The sequence below is a fragment of the Thalia democratica genome, chromosome 5 (genome assembly GCF_965202585.1).
Source record: "Thalia democratica chromosome 5, ktThaDemo2.hap1.1, whole genome shotgun sequence".
In the NCBI taxonomy this organism is placed as follows: Eukaryota; Metazoa; Chordata; class Thaliacea; order Salpida; family Salpidae; genus Thalia; species Thalia democratica.
The window spans coordinates 55,686,981-55,706,836 of record NC_139169.1 but is presented as its reverse complement, the minus strand read 5'-3'; the positions used below and the strand labels follow the sequence as shown (position 1 = coordinate 55,706,836).

At 25.0% G+C, this 19,856-nt stretch overlaps 1 protein-coding gene across 1 annotated transcript; it reads right to left on the bottom strand.

Annotated features, from left to right (window-relative positions):
- Nucleotides 1-1,979: 1,979 nt before the first annotated feature.
- LOC145835874 (sphingosine-1-phosphate phosphatase 1-like) lies at nucleotides 1,980-12,722 on the bottom strand. The gene is made up of 7 exons (XM_082943621.1): nucleotides 12,504-12,722; nucleotides 10,875-10,990; nucleotides 9,710-9,859; nucleotides 9,563-9,649; nucleotides 9,263-9,503; nucleotides 2,362-2,484; nucleotides 1,980-2,295 (listed from the first exon to the last, which is right to left on the bottom strand). The coding sequence occupies exons 1-7, from the start codon at nucleotides 12,697-12,699 to the stop codon at nucleotides 2,084-2,086; spliced, it is 1,125 nt and encodes a 374-aa protein (XP_082799747.1). The 5' UTR covers nucleotides 12,700-12,722; the 3' UTR covers nucleotides 1,980-2,083.
- Between the last annotated feature and the right edge of the window lie 7,134 nt (nucleotides 12,723-19,856).

The window sequence follows — 19,856 nt, the reverse complement described above, 5'->3', positions numbered from 1 at the left end:
TTTTGAATAACAATTAAGTTCGAATATTGTGTTAAAAAACATTACAGTTTAAAATGCATATGCATTACATATTAAGTAAGATGATTACTTAATATATTTAGAAAAAAAAACAGTTGGGTGTCGAAATTAACTATACCTTTCCAGTTATTTTGAATATATAATAAACTACAAATTTATTTTAAATAAATGTTACTTTACATTACTTGTTGTTATAAATCGAAACTTTATCATAATTGTGAGATCATTTTACAAACTGTTTTTACGTCCATCAAAGTTTTCTGTAAAACTTGAAGGTTTCTAGTTTACTATCACGTTCTAATTTACTTATTTTGCTTAGAAGCTTAAAAATGTTTTTAACCCTATAAACAAAAGACGATAAATCACTGTGAAACATAACACTTAAGTTTTGTTCTTTTGTTATTAGATTTAGTTATTTTAATTTAGTATTTTAGTTAATGATCTAGCGGATCTTTTTATTTTTTAATTGAGATAGATCACTTACTAAAACTACATTTTTTTCTTTTTACAGGAAATAAAATTGTTTTCTTGATTTTTTAGTACAGTTATTAGTTTCAAAAACTACTTATAAAAAATTAGTACAAATTTTTTTTCAATAGTACCCACTGAGTACTACTTAATAATGTCAAGTTTTTTTTATAGTTCAGTTATTTCTATGAAACTAAATATAAATTGCATTTTAGCTATTATTTTAAACTGAAACAACTTTAAGAAACAATGTAATGGAATACCAGTTTCACTTGCTATTCCATTTAATTAATATACAATAATATTAAATTAGTCTACCAGAACGCAAATTGTCTGACGCAATGTTAGTACATTTTTATGATATAGCTTTATTAACCAGCCGCATACGGCACTGTGCAGAAGAATTCAATCCACATTCAGCAGTGCTAGCATCAACATGTAGTTTTCAGAAACAAAACTTTTTTTTTTATAGAAAACAATTATTTAGCAATGTTTATATCTTATAAGTATTTTAAAACTATAAGTATTTACTTCTATTTCAGGTTACATTTCTTAAAATAAATTATCTAAGGTTTAATAAATGTGTAAAAGTTTTTATTCCATTAAATTTCTTTTTAGTTCATTGTATTATATTAGTGTGTGTATTATTTTATGCTCTTTAATAATAACCAAATAAGTAGCATTCAGTGTTATTAGTATTAATTAAATTAACATTTAGTTATACTTATAGTCATTTGTGTAGGTGTGAATTATGCGATAACCATTAGGTTAATATTGTAAGTAATCCACACTCTCTAATAGGGTTACAACAATTCCAAATAGTTTTTCATGAAAAGCAGCTTGCAAAATTTTTTAATAAATTTGAGTATTTAAAAAAAAAGTCAGTTTTAAAATCAATTAGTTTATTTAAAATGTTGTAAAAAATAAAACTGAAGTTTTATTTTAAAGGCATACTTTTCAAACACAAAATTAGTTTTAAACTATATTTATGGTTCAAAAAAACAATGCATAGGAAGATCGTTATAAATAAGTCGCAAAAATTTTTTTTTACTCTTTCTTTTTTAATTATTTCCTTTATATTTCAAAATGTAACTCTTTTTTTACAGTGACTTATAGAATGATTGTTTCACTTTGAATGCGCTGTTTTAGTAGTACAACCTTTAAGGCAATTGGTGTTGCCCCAAGTTAACATTTTTTTAATAGTTTGTAATTTATTTAAACTTCTTGTTCGATATCAAATTAAAATCTATTTAATACAATGTTCCTAAATTTTAACATTTCTAATTTTCTTTATGACTTTTGTATAAACATTTTTATAAATTTAGAAAATTATAATGAGCAATTTTTAAAACTTATTAAATAGTTTTTTGAAATATTAAAAGATTATCTTGTTTTAAAATGAATTGTAAACAAATAATAAAACAAATATTGTAAAATATTGCACATCAAAAAAATTAAACGGATAAAAATATAGGAGTAGCGAATTTAGAAAATACCTTTTTTAATTTTTTATTACAAAGAAGAGAATGTTTAAACTATCATAAAAAAAAACATAATTTGAGATCAAGAAAAAGTACTTAAAAATATGCTACTAATATTACCACAAATTAATATTCTTATAAAGTTTTGGAATTACGCATGTTGCTAATATTGCAGATGTAAATACAGATAAAAACTTGTAAGGCAATTCAACTAGGCGTTCTTTTTTTGATTTGAAGATTGGTTCGTGTTTTTTTCCATAAATAAAAATGAATAAATGACAAAGAATCTTCCTGACAAGCAGTGATGTTGGTGCTAATATTGCTGCTCCTTTAAAAAAATAAAGTTTTTAAGTTAAAATTAATGATTAGCATAACAAAAAATGTATTTTTTTACCTGAAAAGAATTTGAAAAAGCAATAACAAGTAGGATTGTCACCAAAATATTTGTTTAATATGCTAAAGTTGTTGAATTCATGTGCTAAATTGTTTTGACACCACCTTGTACCAATAAGAAAACCTAAAAAATAAACAGATTTTTGTGCTTAGAAAAAGAAGAGTATTTTAATTCTAAAATGGTTTATTTTATCTATATATATTTATTTATAAAGTACATTTATTCCTAATCTTATATTTTTAGTGAGGCAAGATATAAGACACCAACACTTTAAATGTTTATGATTTATCTGCATAAAAATATGTAAAATAAAGCTTAAAATATTAAAAGTTTTTTTTTTTTTCATTTTTAGATTTATATAAAAGTGTTTGTATACTTAAATTTAAAAAAACAACTATAGTTTTCAATTCGATCTAAAGAAGAAATAAAGAAAAATACATTTTATTTAATCAGAAGTTTTATATCAAAATCTGTTTCTCCCTAGTTATCAGTTTAAAAACTTCTGAAAATTATATAAAAGTGTATTTTAAAGTTTTACTTGAGTTTACGAACTATGTTTGTAAAATAATAATAATGATAATAGCCTGAATCCATTATCGCACAATAAACAATACATAATAATAAATAATAAGCTACATTAAAGAAATGAATACTAGTTTGAGAAAACAATAATACTCAATAAACTATTTCTACGTACTACATATACAGCATACAGAGTAGTTTTTTATAAAATAAGCCGTGTTGTTAATAATATACTATCAAAATTCACCCGCGTTTAAAATCCACCCGACTTTTTTATACTTTCTATATTTACTAATTTATTTCATATATTTTTTTTAATTTTTGAATTTTTCTTATTTATTTTTCATTATCACTGTTACCCCTAACCCTTACCCTAAATCGGTAAGCGTTTCTCGAATTTGACTGGGTGGATTTTGATCGCGGGTGGATTTTGAACGTGTCCCATTTTTACGTCTAAGTTTTAAAAATCATACTTTGAACCACTAAGTTTAAGAAAGTTTCATAACAAACAATAAATTTCATACATAAAAGGTAACGTTTTACAATTAAAAATATTTTACTTGTTTTTACAGTTTAATTATTTGTTTGAAACTTTCTTAAACTTAGCGCTTCTAAATATGTTTTTTTAAATTTAGATGTAAAAATAGATGTTTAGCAGTTTAAGTATAAAAGTATGTTATTAACATCGGCTTATTTTATAAAAACTCAAACTATGGTTACTGTGATACACATATTTTTTGGGCTTTTTAAAAATTTCTCATATTAGACTCCTTTATTTTTTGAATACGCTCTTATGAATTCTATTGTCTAATAAGAATAAATAGACCTTTTTTAAGTATACAAACTTATTAAGTGTTCTCTAGAATTCAAACAATTTTGTTATTAGCATTTGACTTATGAGAACAATCGGCATAAATTCTATCTTCAACGTCAAACAATGTTATTTATTTAATTTTAAGTAAACTAAAACAAATAATAAACTATTGTAAAGTTATCTGTATAAAGGAATATTTTATTTCAGGAAAACTTATGTTACCATTTTAGTTATATGCTTTTTTTTTGCATGATTAGGTGCTTAGTACCAAAACTAAGTAGGAAAAAAAGCTAGAAAGTCGAAAAAAAAGTTATAAAGTCTCGATTAAACTAGTGCATTTATTATACTTGTACTAACAAATATCAATACTTTCTGACATCAATAGTTGATTTATTCTAAGTATAAAAATATCTTGTCAAGATGATCCAGACTATAAATCTCAAGAATTAACACATATCAAAAAAAATTGCATATTACATAAAACATAGTTGCCACAGATCAAGCTGAGAAAAGTTTCCTGACTTTTCTAAATAAAACTCTTAATTTAAACTTATTCTAAAATATATAATCTAACACTTGAAACTGTATAAAGCTTTCAATCTAATTTTAATAAAGGTTAAAACAACAGTTTTTTGTCGAATTCAATCATCAAACTTCCATTACATCACTTGAACAATCAGTGTATGATTGATGTATTTGCAATAAACAGCTCTATCAGCAAAATACTTGTATTATTACCTTATAAACATAGCTTGTCTGAAAAAAATTCTTAATTTTTAGGATTTCGTAACATAAATGTATCTAAATAAACGAAACGCCATGTAAGGAACTTTTACAATAAAAATCTTAATTAATAACGACCTTTTACAATTAAAACCTTAGAATAATAAAGAACTTAATCAAACGCTGCTTTTTTTATTATATGCAGTAAAACTTATTTTATTCGTTTCTTTATAAGCACTTCAACTTCTTCATCTAATGAAGATATGGTTTCCTTCATCTGGTCTGCATCTCGCTTCATTTTCTTGGCAGTTTAAACCACTTGCCCCAGTTTATTCAAATCGTTCTCATCTGCTGCCCCTTAACTTGTCGAAAGAAATCTTTTCTCTAAATCCAGCCACAATTTGAAGGCTTCATTCCTTTTCTTTTTGCACTTATTTATTTTTACCTCCAATTTTGCTGCCTCAATGATTTACTTAAACAAAAAACATTTTGATTCTAAAATTATGCTAGATAAACTTTTGTGTATATATCAAGGTTTCACTATGGAAGTGTCCTTTTGCTACAGATCATCAATACTAAAAAGCTTACAAAATCTGCTTGTTCAAGTAGGATAGTTGTTCAGTACTCTAGAAAAATTTTGCAGTTTTATAAAAGATATTTTATTAATTTATACCAGATGAGGCATTGGAAATAAAATAATTTTGTAAATTTCTAGGAAAATTTTGCAATTTTAGTCTGACTTTAAAGGATTTTTGATTAATTATTTATTGAAAGCTTTGGAAAATAAGGAATTTTGTAAATTTAAACTGACATAATCTGACTTTTTTTTTTAATTTTGTCAAATTTCCTGACTTTTACTGACTTTTTTTCAAAAACCTTCATTTTTTCCTGACTTTTGTCTTTTTTTTTTTGTTTTTCCTGACTTTTCCTGATTTCCTGACCTTGTGGCAACCCTGATTAAACTTAAAGAGCTTAACACATTTTTGCAACGAACTACAAAAACAAATTTAATTCTACAATCAAATTTCAAAAAAGGAATAGACCGAGACTTACTTCTAACTCAACAAAAAAGAAACTTAAAAACTAAACTACAACAAATACAAACTGAAATCAGGAACTATGAAACACAAATCAAAAAAGAAAACAAACTACCAGAAGGTACAGCAGGTAAACTAAGTTATGCACATTTACAAAAGAAACATAAGAAACACTATATTAGAAAATTTATTTTTTTATTTAACAAGCAAAAAAGTCGAATAATAAATCTTAATAGAAAAACTAAACAAGCAGCTAAAAACAAAAAAAAAAAAAGTTGTGCAAGATATAAATATCGTAAAAGAATGAAGAAATTAACTTTAAATAAATGTATTATAGAAGAAGCAAACTCAACAGTTGTTAACAAATCGAACATTGTTTTAAACAATGATTATAAAGTTTTACTATCACATGGTTTAAATTGTGTACCTACCCCTAAATGGAATAACAATCTAAAAGATAATGAATGGTTAAAACTTATGAAACATATTAGAACGGTTGAGTGGCAAAATGTATTTAATAATAATAATAACGAAAAAACCTTAAAACAGCAAATTAATTTACCAACAAAATTAAAAATACAAAAGTACAATCGACCTTTAAATGTACAAGTTGACGATAAATTTAAAACTTATTGTAGTATGGCTAAAAGTAAACTAATCAATTTAGAAGAACAAGTAAATAAACAATATTTCAAAAGAAATAGTTTGAATCTAAAACTAAGAACTGCTTTATATGATTTATATGATAAATACAAAAGTGAAAAATAAAGAAATAGTGATTTGTAAATCAGACAAAGACGGAAAGCTGATTGTTTTAAACCATGATGATTACAAACTTATAATGAATCGCGAACTTATAACCTTTGAAAAGATCGACACATTAAACTAAAGTAACATTGAAAAACATTTTGAAAATATACGTAATAAAGTTAAAGATTTTATGATTAATTTACACAAACTCAATTGCATAGATGACAATATCCTAAAACACACCGTCGGAATTACATTTAAAAACGGAATCTACACTAAAATCAAAGTACACTAGTAAAAAAATTTCAACGTAATGACACTGCCTACGCCTACCCTGTATTTAAAACACACAAACTGGAAAGTTCTAAAATAAGCAAAACAAGAGTGCTTGACATACCCGTACACCTAGTGCAGTCTGCAGGTAAAATAACCACTACCAAAGTAACAATCTTTTTAAGATTAATTTTTAAACCGGTTTCAACAATTTTTTGTAAATATAATGCTAATGAATATTGCAAGGATAGTAAAACATATTTAGAAGAACTAGATAACTGGAAAAAATATTTAAGCAACACAAAAATAAAAATACTTAACTTAGTAGCTGCAGACGTTCAAGGTTTGTACCCTAACTTGTGTTGAGTTAACTGATTAAAGCAAGTATTTCAAATGCTCTCCAAAAATGCACAAGTTACACCAAATAAATCAGAAAAATTCTGATCGACCTCACAATTTTCTGTCTTGAAAATATTGTAGTTAAAAACGGCAACTCCTTCTATAAATAATCCAAAGGAATTATAACTAGTGACAACAACTCCGTGTCAACTGCAAATATTGCACTGCACCGCGTTATAATGCCAATTGCAACTACAATTAAAACTACAAAACTCTTCAAACGCTATATTGATGATATTGTCATTTTATCTGAGACATTAGATGTTACAGATAATGTTAAAAGACGATTGAAATGTGCGATTGAAGAACACAATCTAAAGCTAGTTTTTAGACAAATATCCACAAAAAATGATGGTGACGAAATGGAGTTTTTGGATGTCAACCACGTCATTGATAAGACAGAAATAGGCGGGTTTTATGTAAAATACTACATAAAACCAACAGCAAAAAATCGTGTATTGTTAATGGAAAATCACACCATCCACGCTCCATTTACAAATCAATTGTATTCGGAGAGTCAATAAGACTAAGAAGATTGTGCGAACGTGACAGTGATTATTTAGAAGCAATAAAGTCTTTAAAGGATAAATGTTTAAAGTTTTGCTTCTGTAAGGATTTAGTAGATTATATGATTAATACCACAGCAGAGTGGAAAGATCGGTTTGGACCTCCAATGAAGAAGGCAAGAGAAATTCACGAAAATATAAGTGTTTGGACGACATACTTTCCGAAACTATTAAAACTCACCACGAAAGAAAGAGAATTAAACCCGAATGTTTTAGAGGAATATAAACGTCCACAAACAATTGTGGCACTATTAACAAACTATAAGATCAAAGCCCATGAAAATAGTGTAGCAATTGGTGGATCTCACCCTTGTGGAAACCAAGGGGGATTGGGCGGAATGGTGAAAAAAAAAAACTTAATAGAATCAAAAAGAGGTAAAATAATTAAATTAATAAATAACTTGAATAACAAAAATTTTGGGATTTATGTGGCAAAGTGCAATGTCTGTAATGAACACTATGTGGGACAGACAACTACGTCTTTTTCCCAAAGATGGTGCTCTCACAGACATAACTGGAGTACATGACCACCAGCGAGACAAATGATCGAACTGCACTCAAACTTCACTATGCCAACAAGCATCCAACATCGAGCAAAACCTTTGAAGAAGCATATTCAATCACTTTTACAGACTCAACAAGCAACCATACAAACTTAGACTATTTAGAGAGTAAATGGGTTAACTTATTACAAGCAAGTATAAACATAAATAAAATAATTCTGCCTTTTTATAGATGATAGCAAACTTATAAAATCAATAATTTTACAACAACCAATTTTTAATAGGATAGTTTTACTAAGAATAATTTTTGTTTCCAAATCATTTGTTTATTGGATAAAATGTTTACTTTAAAAACTATATATTAGGAAAAAATAATTTGTTGTTAAAACAATTTAATTTAATTCTTTATTTAATTTTAGTATTATTGTTTTGCTTAGGTTTTGTTTCAAAATATTTATTTGTATGCATCGACAATACTTCTTCTTTAAGATAAGAAGTTTGTAAGATACAGTTTGATATTAATATAGGTTTTTGTAATTACTTTAAGTATTGTTTGGGAAAAGTTTTTTATTTTTTATTTCACCGATAGCAGTAATTATTTATAAACAATAACTTACATCATACAGTTCCTTACTAAAATAGTTTTTAATTTGAATTTTATATCGGTAAAGTGTTTGTTTTTATATTCATTTCATTTGGATTTACTATTACATACAAAAATATCATTATAATGTAAAAAAAATTCTAGCTCTAAAAATTTGGTATAATACACAGTTTTGTATTACTACGTCATATTTTTTTTTTCACTTTTATTTACTTAGTTGCATGAATGTGTATTAGCTCTGTTAGTTTAAAGTTCACTAAAGAAGGACTGATGTCCGAAATCAATTTGAACTAAAGTATGCAATAAACTTGTAGATTTTTAAACCATCGTTTAATTTTTTTATAACTATTGATGCAGGGAAAAAAATCACAAGTAAAAACAATTGACTGTGTTCTAGACCAATTTTAGAATTATATATAAACCTTGTCAAGAATAAAAATAGTAAAGAGTAGGCTTAAAACAAGAACAGACAGTAAATAAAACAAAAGACTAATTAAGGAAAGTAGGATGAATTTTAGACTCCAATCTCTATCCCTAACCTCTATTATCTACTAACGCATCTCAGGGGAAACAAGTTACTTTAATTGCAGTAAAAAGTAGATTTAAACAAATACATTTTTTAAGACAAAATAAATAAAAAATCATTGTAAAACTTAATTTAAATGAAGCAATTTTTATTTGGTATTAACTATAAAAGAAGAAAAATTTACCTGAACACCATCCTAAAATTTCAGCAGTGTCACCTCGAGAAGATGTCCATTTTATTTGTTTAGTTTTCAAATCAACAGTTTTGTCAATGTAGAAAAGCAATCCAGAAGCACCATAAATAACTAGAGCTATAGCAACTGATAGATTAGAACTTCCCTCCATTTGAGTTTTTTCAAACAAGTCTATGTAAGAAGAAACTACATTTATAGTCACTGCTGGTATTAAACATCCAACCATGACTTGCTGTTCGAAACAACTAAGTTTAGTAAAAAAATATATAACAAACAAAAAAAAGTTCCTACCATAATTGTATGCATTCCAAGGTAAATCCTACTGGTTGCAACTAAACTGGACCATACTACTGCTAATTTGTAACAGTATGGTGGAACCTTACAAAAAATTCATACAGCAACAAATAAATTTTTAAAAGTTCAACAACTAAACTATACTTGATGATTTTGGGAAAGAAACAAAATAAATGAAAACGGAACAGTGACCCCCAGTACTGAATGTGTAGAAGGCATACCATACTCAGTAACATATGAAGATTCCAACCTAATTACTGGTGGACTTGATGGGCGTGGCTGCTTAATTATATCCTGTTAAACGGATATTTTTAATCTATAAGTATAAATTAATATTGACAAAAAAAATTTTAATATTTTATAAGATTTTACAACTAATTTACCTAAAACTTATAACATAATTGCTTCATTTTAGGTACTGATAAAACTATTTTGTAGTTTGAGTTTATACCAAAATACTTTTTACCACTTTTTGAGCTTTATTAATCAACCCATTAAAGTAATAGTTTATAACTATGATTTCGTTAAGAGTTTTACTTAATATTATTTTGAATAAAAAAACTTACTATTTTATTGAAAAGTATATAACAAAATTTAATCATCTAAAACTTAAAAATTAGAACTCATACTTATAAATAATATTTCTTAATGATATTTATCATACTTAGCAAAAATTAAGAAACATCCATAAAAAGTAAGTTACTTAAAGTAAAATGTTTAAAAATTTATATTGTATACAAAACAATTTTAAATTTTGATTAAACTTAAAAAGCCATGTGTACTTAGTTTTCATAAATAAGCTTTCGCGAGCCAAAAATTTGCAAACGAAAAGATTTTTACAATTTAAAACTTTATTAATAGCATGTTTTTAGTAGTATCATTATTGTCATTTTTGTCGTATTTTGTAATGTGCTTTTTATTTAATTTAGTTTCAAGTAAAAAAAAATACTATTTTAAATGTTTTTGTTTTAGCAATTTTGTCTAATAAATTACTTCAAATTAGCTCAGTATCACTCAATTCTAATTTAAACTTTTTAAACAGACGTTTACATACTATAAAGTAACTATTTTTAGCTAGACTTTTCAAATTAATTGTATATAACTAAAATTACACTAAAATATTAAAAGTTTTTAGCAATATTATTCTGGGGATGCTTTAAACGAAATTAATTAATAAACTTTTTTTGAAAATGAGTGACATATGTTTAATTTTCTTAGTCAAAACCAGTACCAAAACCAAACTATTCAAATAAGCTTTAATAGTTATAATATAAAAGTAATAGTTGAATGTATTTTTTAACAAAATTACTTTTAGAGCTTGGCCAATGTACATCATTGTGCTAATCATCAAGATGTTTTTTCTTGCTAAATGAACTTCAATCAGCCAAGCACAGGATGGGAAATAAATATGATAGAATAGTTCACCTTATTTTTGTAAATTTATAAACAATTTACTTATCTCGCGTTTCAAACTTAAATTTTTTTCTCATAGTTAAAATGTATGCTTAATGTAAAATTTAGGAAAAAAATACATCATTGCATAATTTTAATATTCAATATATATAACTTTAAAACAAGATTGAAACTGTAGAAATTCATTTTAAAAAGATGTTTAAATAAATTAACGCAATTTAAAATCAGTTTACAATACAAAGATAAGTACTAAAATTTATCTATATTATACTTTATCATTTTTTAGCTATGTAATATTTAACATAAAGTAACAGAAGAACTACCACATTTTGAAACAAAAAAAGCAAAAGTGACTAATAACTAGCCTAAGTTAAATCAAATTAACTTGATTCAGCCTGAGTTTGTAAAAAATAAAAAAATTGCTAAGAAGTATAAACTGAAAAAAAAATATTGTTAATTGAGCTTAAACGTTTAAAAAATTATATTAAATAAAAACCAAAAATTTATTAAAAATGTAAGCTATAAAGAAAATTATTTCTTTCTAAAAAACTATTTTATATTTTTCAAGTAACAAAATCTAGCCTAAGATTTCTAGAATAAAATAAAAACAGTCTGAATTTTGCAAAATATAACTACAAACAAGCAGGAGTAACCTTAAACTTCCCTAAGTTTTCCTGATTTTTTTTTTCAAATCCTTAAAAACTTTATTATTTATTAAAAATTTATAATGTTAATTCTAAGAATATTGAAGAACTAGCTGCAAAGCTGTTAAAATGAATAAAATTACCTTTTTTGAACAAAATATTGAAACTGAAACCTGAATTTCATTCTAGATCTAGAAAAAATTTTCCCTGAGACTTTAAAAAAAATCTTAAAATTTCTCTGAAATTAAAAAAAAATCAAAACTGTCCTGAGTTAAATAAAAGAATCAAAATTCCCTGAGTTTCCCTGAGTGTGTGGCAACCCTGTAGCCTGAATAATCCTGGGAAATTATAAATTATCAAACTAGGCTGAGTAATACTGCAGTTCACCATATTTTTTGTAAACTTATGTATTATAATTTAAACTTATTTGACTTGAAAGATTTTGTTCATCATAAAAATTGTAATATATTGTAAATAGTTATAAAAAAAACACTTTATAAGTAATTTAAAATCAACTATACAAAAAGATATAAATCTTCCTATACTGATTAAGAGCACATTCATAACAAACTAAAGTAAAAACAAGTTTAGCAAGAACAAATATATTTTATTTAGCTTATTATCATTTGTAAGATGTGTTTAATGTGTTAAGATTTATTTATGTAATTATTACTCATTTTAATGACATTAATAATATATTAAAAATTTTATTTTTAAAACTTTATTTAGTTTGTCAAGAGTATATAAAAATTTATAGAGGAATGAAAAAAAAAAATTTTTTTGGTTATTTTATAATACTTTTGAAAATTAGTTTTTTATTAATTAAACTACTTAATTTTGAAATTTTAAAAAAGTAAAAACTTCTAAAATAGTCAAAAAACCTGCTAATTCTGATGATGCATGACCAATACAGTTAATAAGTTTGTTATTAATTACATAATCTTTAGAAGCAATATGGTCTTTTGCTTGTGTTTTGTTGTTACTTTTATTATTTGAAAACTTGTGCTGAACTCCTAAATGGTACTGACAAATTGAAGTCAATTTCGAACTGTTTAGAAGATCCAATATGTAAACCATATTTAAACAGAACTTCTAGTTAAACAAATTGCTGCATTAACAAGCATTTTATTGCAAATCACATAATTTAGTATTTCATCTTAAAAACTCAAGTAAGTAAACCGCAATACACTTAATATTTACACTTATTTAGACCTTTGACTTTTATTATAGAGGTTGTAGAGGGAACAGTAATCTATTGTTTTTCTACCATAAAAAAAAAACTAAATGTTAAGCAACACAAGCTTTTAATAATTAGTTTGATTTTCAAGCCTAAAGTTTTAAATTTCAAATAATACCATAAACAGGGTTTTTATGATAATTTCAAATATAATATCTTTAAAAGTTTTAACTTAAAGGTTGTGAATTATTTACTTAAATTATTTCCTTACATTTCTCAAACCCTTTTTGTATAAAAGTAAATAGATCTATAACATGCAATTTACAAATACGTTATTTCATAAAAAAAGTAAATTTATCATAATAAAATAAGGTATTTTCAACTAACTATACTTTTAAGTATATAAAAGGTTATTCATGGCTTGCAATTTGAAAAAATTATCTTTTGGAGTTTTTTCTTTGTTAGCTTTGAGTTTTCTGATTGGTAAAAAGCCCTATGTAAAGATATGTAGTAATAAACACACAAATCAGTGTAGGTCTACTTTTAGCCAGCCATTCAATACAAAGACTTAGTTTTTAGTTTGTATCAGTGTTGGTTAAATGAAACATATATCGTTTCAATTCAATTGTAAATAAATTTTGTGACTAAAAACTACGTTAAAAACAATTACCTGTTTATTAGTTTAGTAAAATTTTGATTATTATTATAACATGAAAGTTTTTATTTACAACAGCTAAAAATCTAACACTTAGTTTGTAAACTTTGCATACTTAATGTTTGTTTTTTTCAATTTCCTGTAGTAAATCACTTTCTTTGAATTTAAATTACAAAAATAAGTTGTGTATTAGCATAAATATATTATTACATTTTTTTAAACCTTATTTAATTGGGTAGTAGTTGACTTAAAAAGCTAAAACAGTTAACTTCCTATCGAGTATAAACTCATAAAAAAGCTAAAAAGATCTTATTTAAAATTTCTAATTTGTAACACAACATCATCATTACAGGCAAAGACGAGAAGATAAACTAACTTTGTGTCGTAGCCGATAAAATCATCATGAGACATCAAATGAAGATTCAAAACAATTTTCATACAACCACTTAACAACTTTATACTGTATTCTTTTGGTTTAAAAACCGATAGGCTGCAATAACGTTGAGATAATCTTGATAACCGAGCTGTGTTGTAGTTTATCTTATATTTAAACAATTTTTGTATATTAAAACTTTAATTTTAAAATAAGTTTCCTGGTAAAAGGATAAGTTAAAATTCAAGTTATTAAAAGTTTGGGTTTTTGAAGTGATTTACTTTACCCATTTAAAAAAAACTAATAAGTAAGCTTTTCTAAAAGAACACCTTAAAAAAGTATTTAAAATTTTATACGTTTTAATCATGAGTAAAACTAATAAGAATTAATTTAAGCATGTTCTGCTTCGTAATCTGTTTTAGTAATGATATGTTTAAGTAAAACAAACAGACCAGTATACGTATTTAGAAAACATTAGACTTAAGATATTTTGAAGTTATGAAAACTTTTCTTTTTAGTTTGACTATTAAACACTTAAAAGTTTAACCACAAAAAATTAAACCATTTTAATGCAAGTATTTCCTTTTTGCGCTTCAATTTGCAATTTATTGTTTCTCAATGCTAAAACACCAATTTAAATAGTAGTGAATTTCTAAAATCTTTACATGACAATCAATAGTTGCCAGTGTGGTGATGAGTCTATCACCAAAAAAAATACTTAATCAGATACCTTTAGTTAAATAAACAGTAGTTTATTTATATCTTCAAATATCTATTTATTGCATAGTTTCTATATATTATACGTTTTTTGTTTTTAAACTTCTTAAGCTTTTTTTATAGCGATTTTATAACATTTAGTACAAGCATATTAGAGCTTTTATCAAGCAGTTGTTGTATATTAATATTTTAAAATCTAAAAATTGATAAACTAGTTTTTATATGTTGTTCCTTATAAATGATTTTCGATCCCATTTTTAATTTAAAATAAGCCTGAATTTTAATTGAAACTAAGTTATACTTCAAAATGTTTAAATCTTACAAGTTTATATTATTTAAATCAGTGTTTTTAAATTTAAAAATTGTAATTACAAACACTAAAATTGATAGATTATAAACTTAGAAAGGTTCACACACTTTGTAGCTAGGTATAATAAAGTTTGATTGTTGGTTTTCTAAAGTCTTTTTATTAGCTTACATTTCCAAACAACTTCATAAACACAAATACATATTTACATATAAAAAATACAAATAAAATGGTTCAACTATAACATTAAAAAACGTTGGAAGTATGCTAAAGATCTTTTATTAAAAATTCGTTTTGCTTTGCTATTAGATGAAACATTAACACAATTAGAAGATAAATCAACAACATGTACTAAATACGCTTATTGTATTAAGTTGTTGATGGAGTACTTGACTATAAAAATAGATTATAAGAAAGAACTCTCGTAGTTACCTTGCATGTAGGTATTGTAACCATAAACAACTAAATGTTTTAGTTTGTGGAGGTTATGACTATAATTTAAGAACAGTTAGTGATAGTATGTGTAGACGTTAATAGTAACATAAATGTAACAGTCGTTCAACTAATGATATCACCACAACTTAGGTCGAAAGTAGTTTGTGTAAAAGATGAACTTAATATTTTGGTGGCCAAGATTGTGATAACATTTTGGAAATATCTGTTGATAAGTATTCACTTACTTCCAATAAATGGAGTGAGGTAGGTCGATTGTACGATGATCGTTAGGTGTTTAGTATTTTTTCATTCATGAACAAAATACTTATTATCGGAGGTAATAATGGTACAGACTACAGGTAGAACTAATTCTGGTTTACATTTTGATACAAATAATGATATGATGTTCTTCGAAACAGATGGTCTTCAATGCCAAACATGAATTCTAGTAAAAGTTGCCACATTTAGTTGTTGTTAAGAACAAGTTATTTGCCACTTCTTACAGAGCAAACACGTCTGAAGTTTTTGACAACTTTGGTAAACAATTTGTCAGTGTGAAGTGATCAGCATTAAGCAGATTTTCTATCATTAAAGCTTATGCTTTGCGAACAAAATTTTTGTCTTCCAGGATGAATTTCCGAATTATGTTTGTTATAACGTTGACAAAAATAAATGGTCAGAAGAACCATGTTAAGTTACAAAAGTTCTTCAATATTTTTCTTGTGTGAAAGTACCTTGCTTGTAAAAAAACGATTTTTCATAATCTAATTTTTTTCTAGAGATAATAGTTTACAAAATGAAAATTCATAAAAGTTTTTATAACGATTCTTATTTATTTAAGTATTTGTTTTTTATATTTTACTTTTAATAAATATGGTTCTACAAAAAGATCGAAAGTTTTAATAGACAGTTAGATTAAAAAAATAAACAAAAAGCTTACTACTACTTTTCTATTTAATATTTTAAAATATACTTTAATAGATTTTAAACAACCAATTGGATTTTCAAACTAACCTCGAACGGTTTTGTTACTCTTTGCTTGTTTAGCTTTACGTAGCTTTTTTGCGGAGCTTTTAGTTAACAAATTTTCAGAAAAACAAAATTAACTCTTCTTTCTCTTAAACATTTTAAGTGTTTTTTTTTTCTTTTAAATAAATCTAATAGTTTTAGCTGCTTCGTTGTTTTTAAATGATAGAAAAATACTTATAATAAGTATGGTAAGTCTACTTAGTACGCTGCGTCAACATACTTTTTGTCAAAAAATACTTTTATTCTGTTTTTTTAGCTTTAAAAGATTTGGTTTTGTTCTAACTAGTATTTGTTTAATTGTTTTTAGAGCTAAATATAGTTGCCAAAACTAGCCAAAAAGGCTAAATGTTTAAAGCGTTATTATAAAACAAAATTTGAAATGATCTTTAAATATGGTAGTTATGATTCTGAGAGATAAACCTTTTACAATAAGTTACTTTTCAGCATTTTAGAGCACTACTGTTGATGGTTCAATATAAATCGTTTTAATAATTGAGTTTAGAGATTAAATTCGAAAAGTGTTTTTTTATTAAGAAGAAACAATATATGAATATGTAATAATTTATGTAGATTACACAAAAAAAAGAAAAATTAAGTAAAACATAATTCAAAAGAGAGTTTGAATTGTTATAATCTTTTGAGCTCAAAAAAATATCAAAAAGTTTACAGAAAGTTGAAATTTAATTTTTTTCCTAAAAAGTATTAATATTATAGCTGAATAAAATATATTCGTTTATTATCTATTGACTTAGTCAGTTACAGGCACGTAGCACGTATACTTTTGTGCGAAAACACTTGCTTTTTTTTACTTCTTCAGCTTAAAAGGACACTGCTTTCTTAGCTTTTAGTATTTATTTATACTTCGTTTTGCCCTCCTAAGAGATAATTTTGACAAATATGCACTCTTTAGCTTTAAAGGGCACTACTTTCTTAGCTTTTAGTATTTTTGTATACTTAGTTTTGCCCTCCTAAGAGATAATTTTGACAAGTATTCACTCTTTAACACTTTTAGTGATGTAAAAGTTGAACGAATTAATACATCTTAACTACATGTATTTATCTTATTCAGATTTTATTTATCAAAAAGCTATGCATTGCGAAATTAATTCTAACAAAACCTGTAGATTTTTCTTCGAAAATCTAAATACAGTAACCTCTCGCATCTTTACGCACTCGTGACGTTACGCACTCTCGTTTAGTTACGCATTTTAGAATTCTAAAAAATTCAAACAATGAAAATTTTAGCTTTCTTTGATATCGCACGAATTAGGTTTATTGTATATTTTCAATGTAAAATATATTTTTAAATACTAACTCACCTCTTTATATCTTTATACTTTGTAAACTTATGTTCCTTGACTTATTGATAAACATTAAGTTATACCTCAGTATATCAGAAATTTTGTAAGCAATAAGAAATTAAATTTAAATTCTGAAACAAATATGACTTGTTAAATAATAAAAGTATAATAAAATAATGAGAGTTTGTAACAAAAATAGATAATACAGTACTCTTGACGTATATATATGAATAAACATCTAAAAAAGAAATATATTGATACTTTCTAGCAAAAATAAGCAGTAGTACTTAATAAATTAAGAGCTTACACTTATTACAGGTCTCAATTGTTTCTTTTTAGTAAATATATAACTAATTTTCATTTAACGTTTTTTTTTTTAGTTTAAGTTCTTCTTTTGTAACACTTACCTTGCACAGCAATTTGCTATATAGAATAGAATATAAATGTTAAGTATCAAAGAAGTCAGATATAAGTAAAGACAAAAATAAAATCTACTTATTATTAAAATTATTAATTTTTTTCTACAAGTATTAATATTTTATATAAAATTAAATCCTTTTTTTGTATATGTACAGTTTTATCTTTTGTTTTCATATTTATAAATTAAGTAAACAAATTGTTAAAAGTGGAAAAACCCGCAGTCTGCTTTTAAATAAAAGCAATTTCAAAAAACAGCCATTATAGTAAGTATATTTGGTACCTCTCATATCTTTACGATCTCTCGTATCTTTACGCACTTTTTCTGTGGACACAATGTGCGTAAATAAGCGAGAGGTTACTGTAATGCAATTTGATGTTACATAAATTTGCATAGTTTAAAGTTGTTTCTACTGACTACGTTAATGTTAGATTTGAAAAGTTCAACAAAAACTCCGAAAGTTGTACAGTGAACAATGTTACTGTATAAAATTTAAATTTTTAGTAAAGTTGAGGCTACAAAAACCAGATTAGATTTGATGAAAATGTTAAGATTTTTAAACTGTTATAAGTCAAACAATAATATTAAATGTGTTGTACTTTATTTTATATATCTCTTTTGTTTTTTAATAAAGTCCTAAAAGTATAAAAGTTTAATCGAATAAAAGCAGAATTTTTCATTAACTTTGCAAATTTTTTCTGAACAGTAAAAAATATTAACAATATTAGACTTTTTAGAACAAGCAGTTAGTTAGTAATAGTAGTCAGTTAGTAACATCAAATAGTTAGTAATAATAGTAAGAACATATAGCTAGTTAGTAAGAACAAATGTTAGATATGGCTTGTTGTGCTGGGAAGAGCAACTAAAAAATTTAGAAATGATATCAATGTTCTCATAAATTTAAAACACTTAGATGAATACATTATAAGAAAAATTATGATAGTGTAAGAGAATTTAAATCTAAGAAAAAAATTATTAGATGTTGAAAGTCTGTATCTGTATGAAATAGGTCTGTTTATGTTTAAGTTTAACAATAACTTGTTACCAGATAACTTTAAAAATTACTATAAAAGTGTAAAAAATGTCCATAATTGTTATACGAGGTCTTCAGAAACAAATATTTTTCAACCTAGATTCAACAGCAAAACAGGTCATAAATCGCTATCCTACCAAGGAAGTAAGATATGGATTAACCTACCATTATATCTAAAAAATATAAGTCATTTTGGAAAGTTCAAGGATGAACTTAAAAGTTATCTTTTAGATACTGATTTTCAAGGTCATTATTGATCATTCCTACTCGTCTGTTTACTTTGTTTAAGGAGTTAATAGTATTTGTCATTTAAAATCCAAATTTTTTTTTTTATACTTTTGTTTTTTTTATGTTCGAAAGTTGATTTGTTTGGTTACATTAACATTGGTTTAGTTTAGGTTTTAGCATTTTCTATCTGGTTATATTTTAAGATTATTCTTTAAGGTTATTCTTTTGAATTAAGTTCAGAATACTTAAAAACTTTTTCTTTTTTGTTATGCTTACTTTTTTCTTTTTTTTAGTATAGAAATGTAAAAAAGTAGTTATAGATGTTTTCACTTTAGCAGAAAATAAAATATTTAAATAGTAAGCTAAGAAAACTGTTCTAAGCAAACTTAAGTTTTTTTTTTGTTTTTTTGAAGAAAATTAAAGAAAAAATTCTTCTTATTATGTTTGCAAGTTTTGCTAGCTTTCTATTATTACAGTTTTAGACTTAGACAAGTATCCAAAAGAAAAAAAAAGAAAAATAATATTTTAAAATAGAAGTAAATTTGTTGTTGTTAATATAAT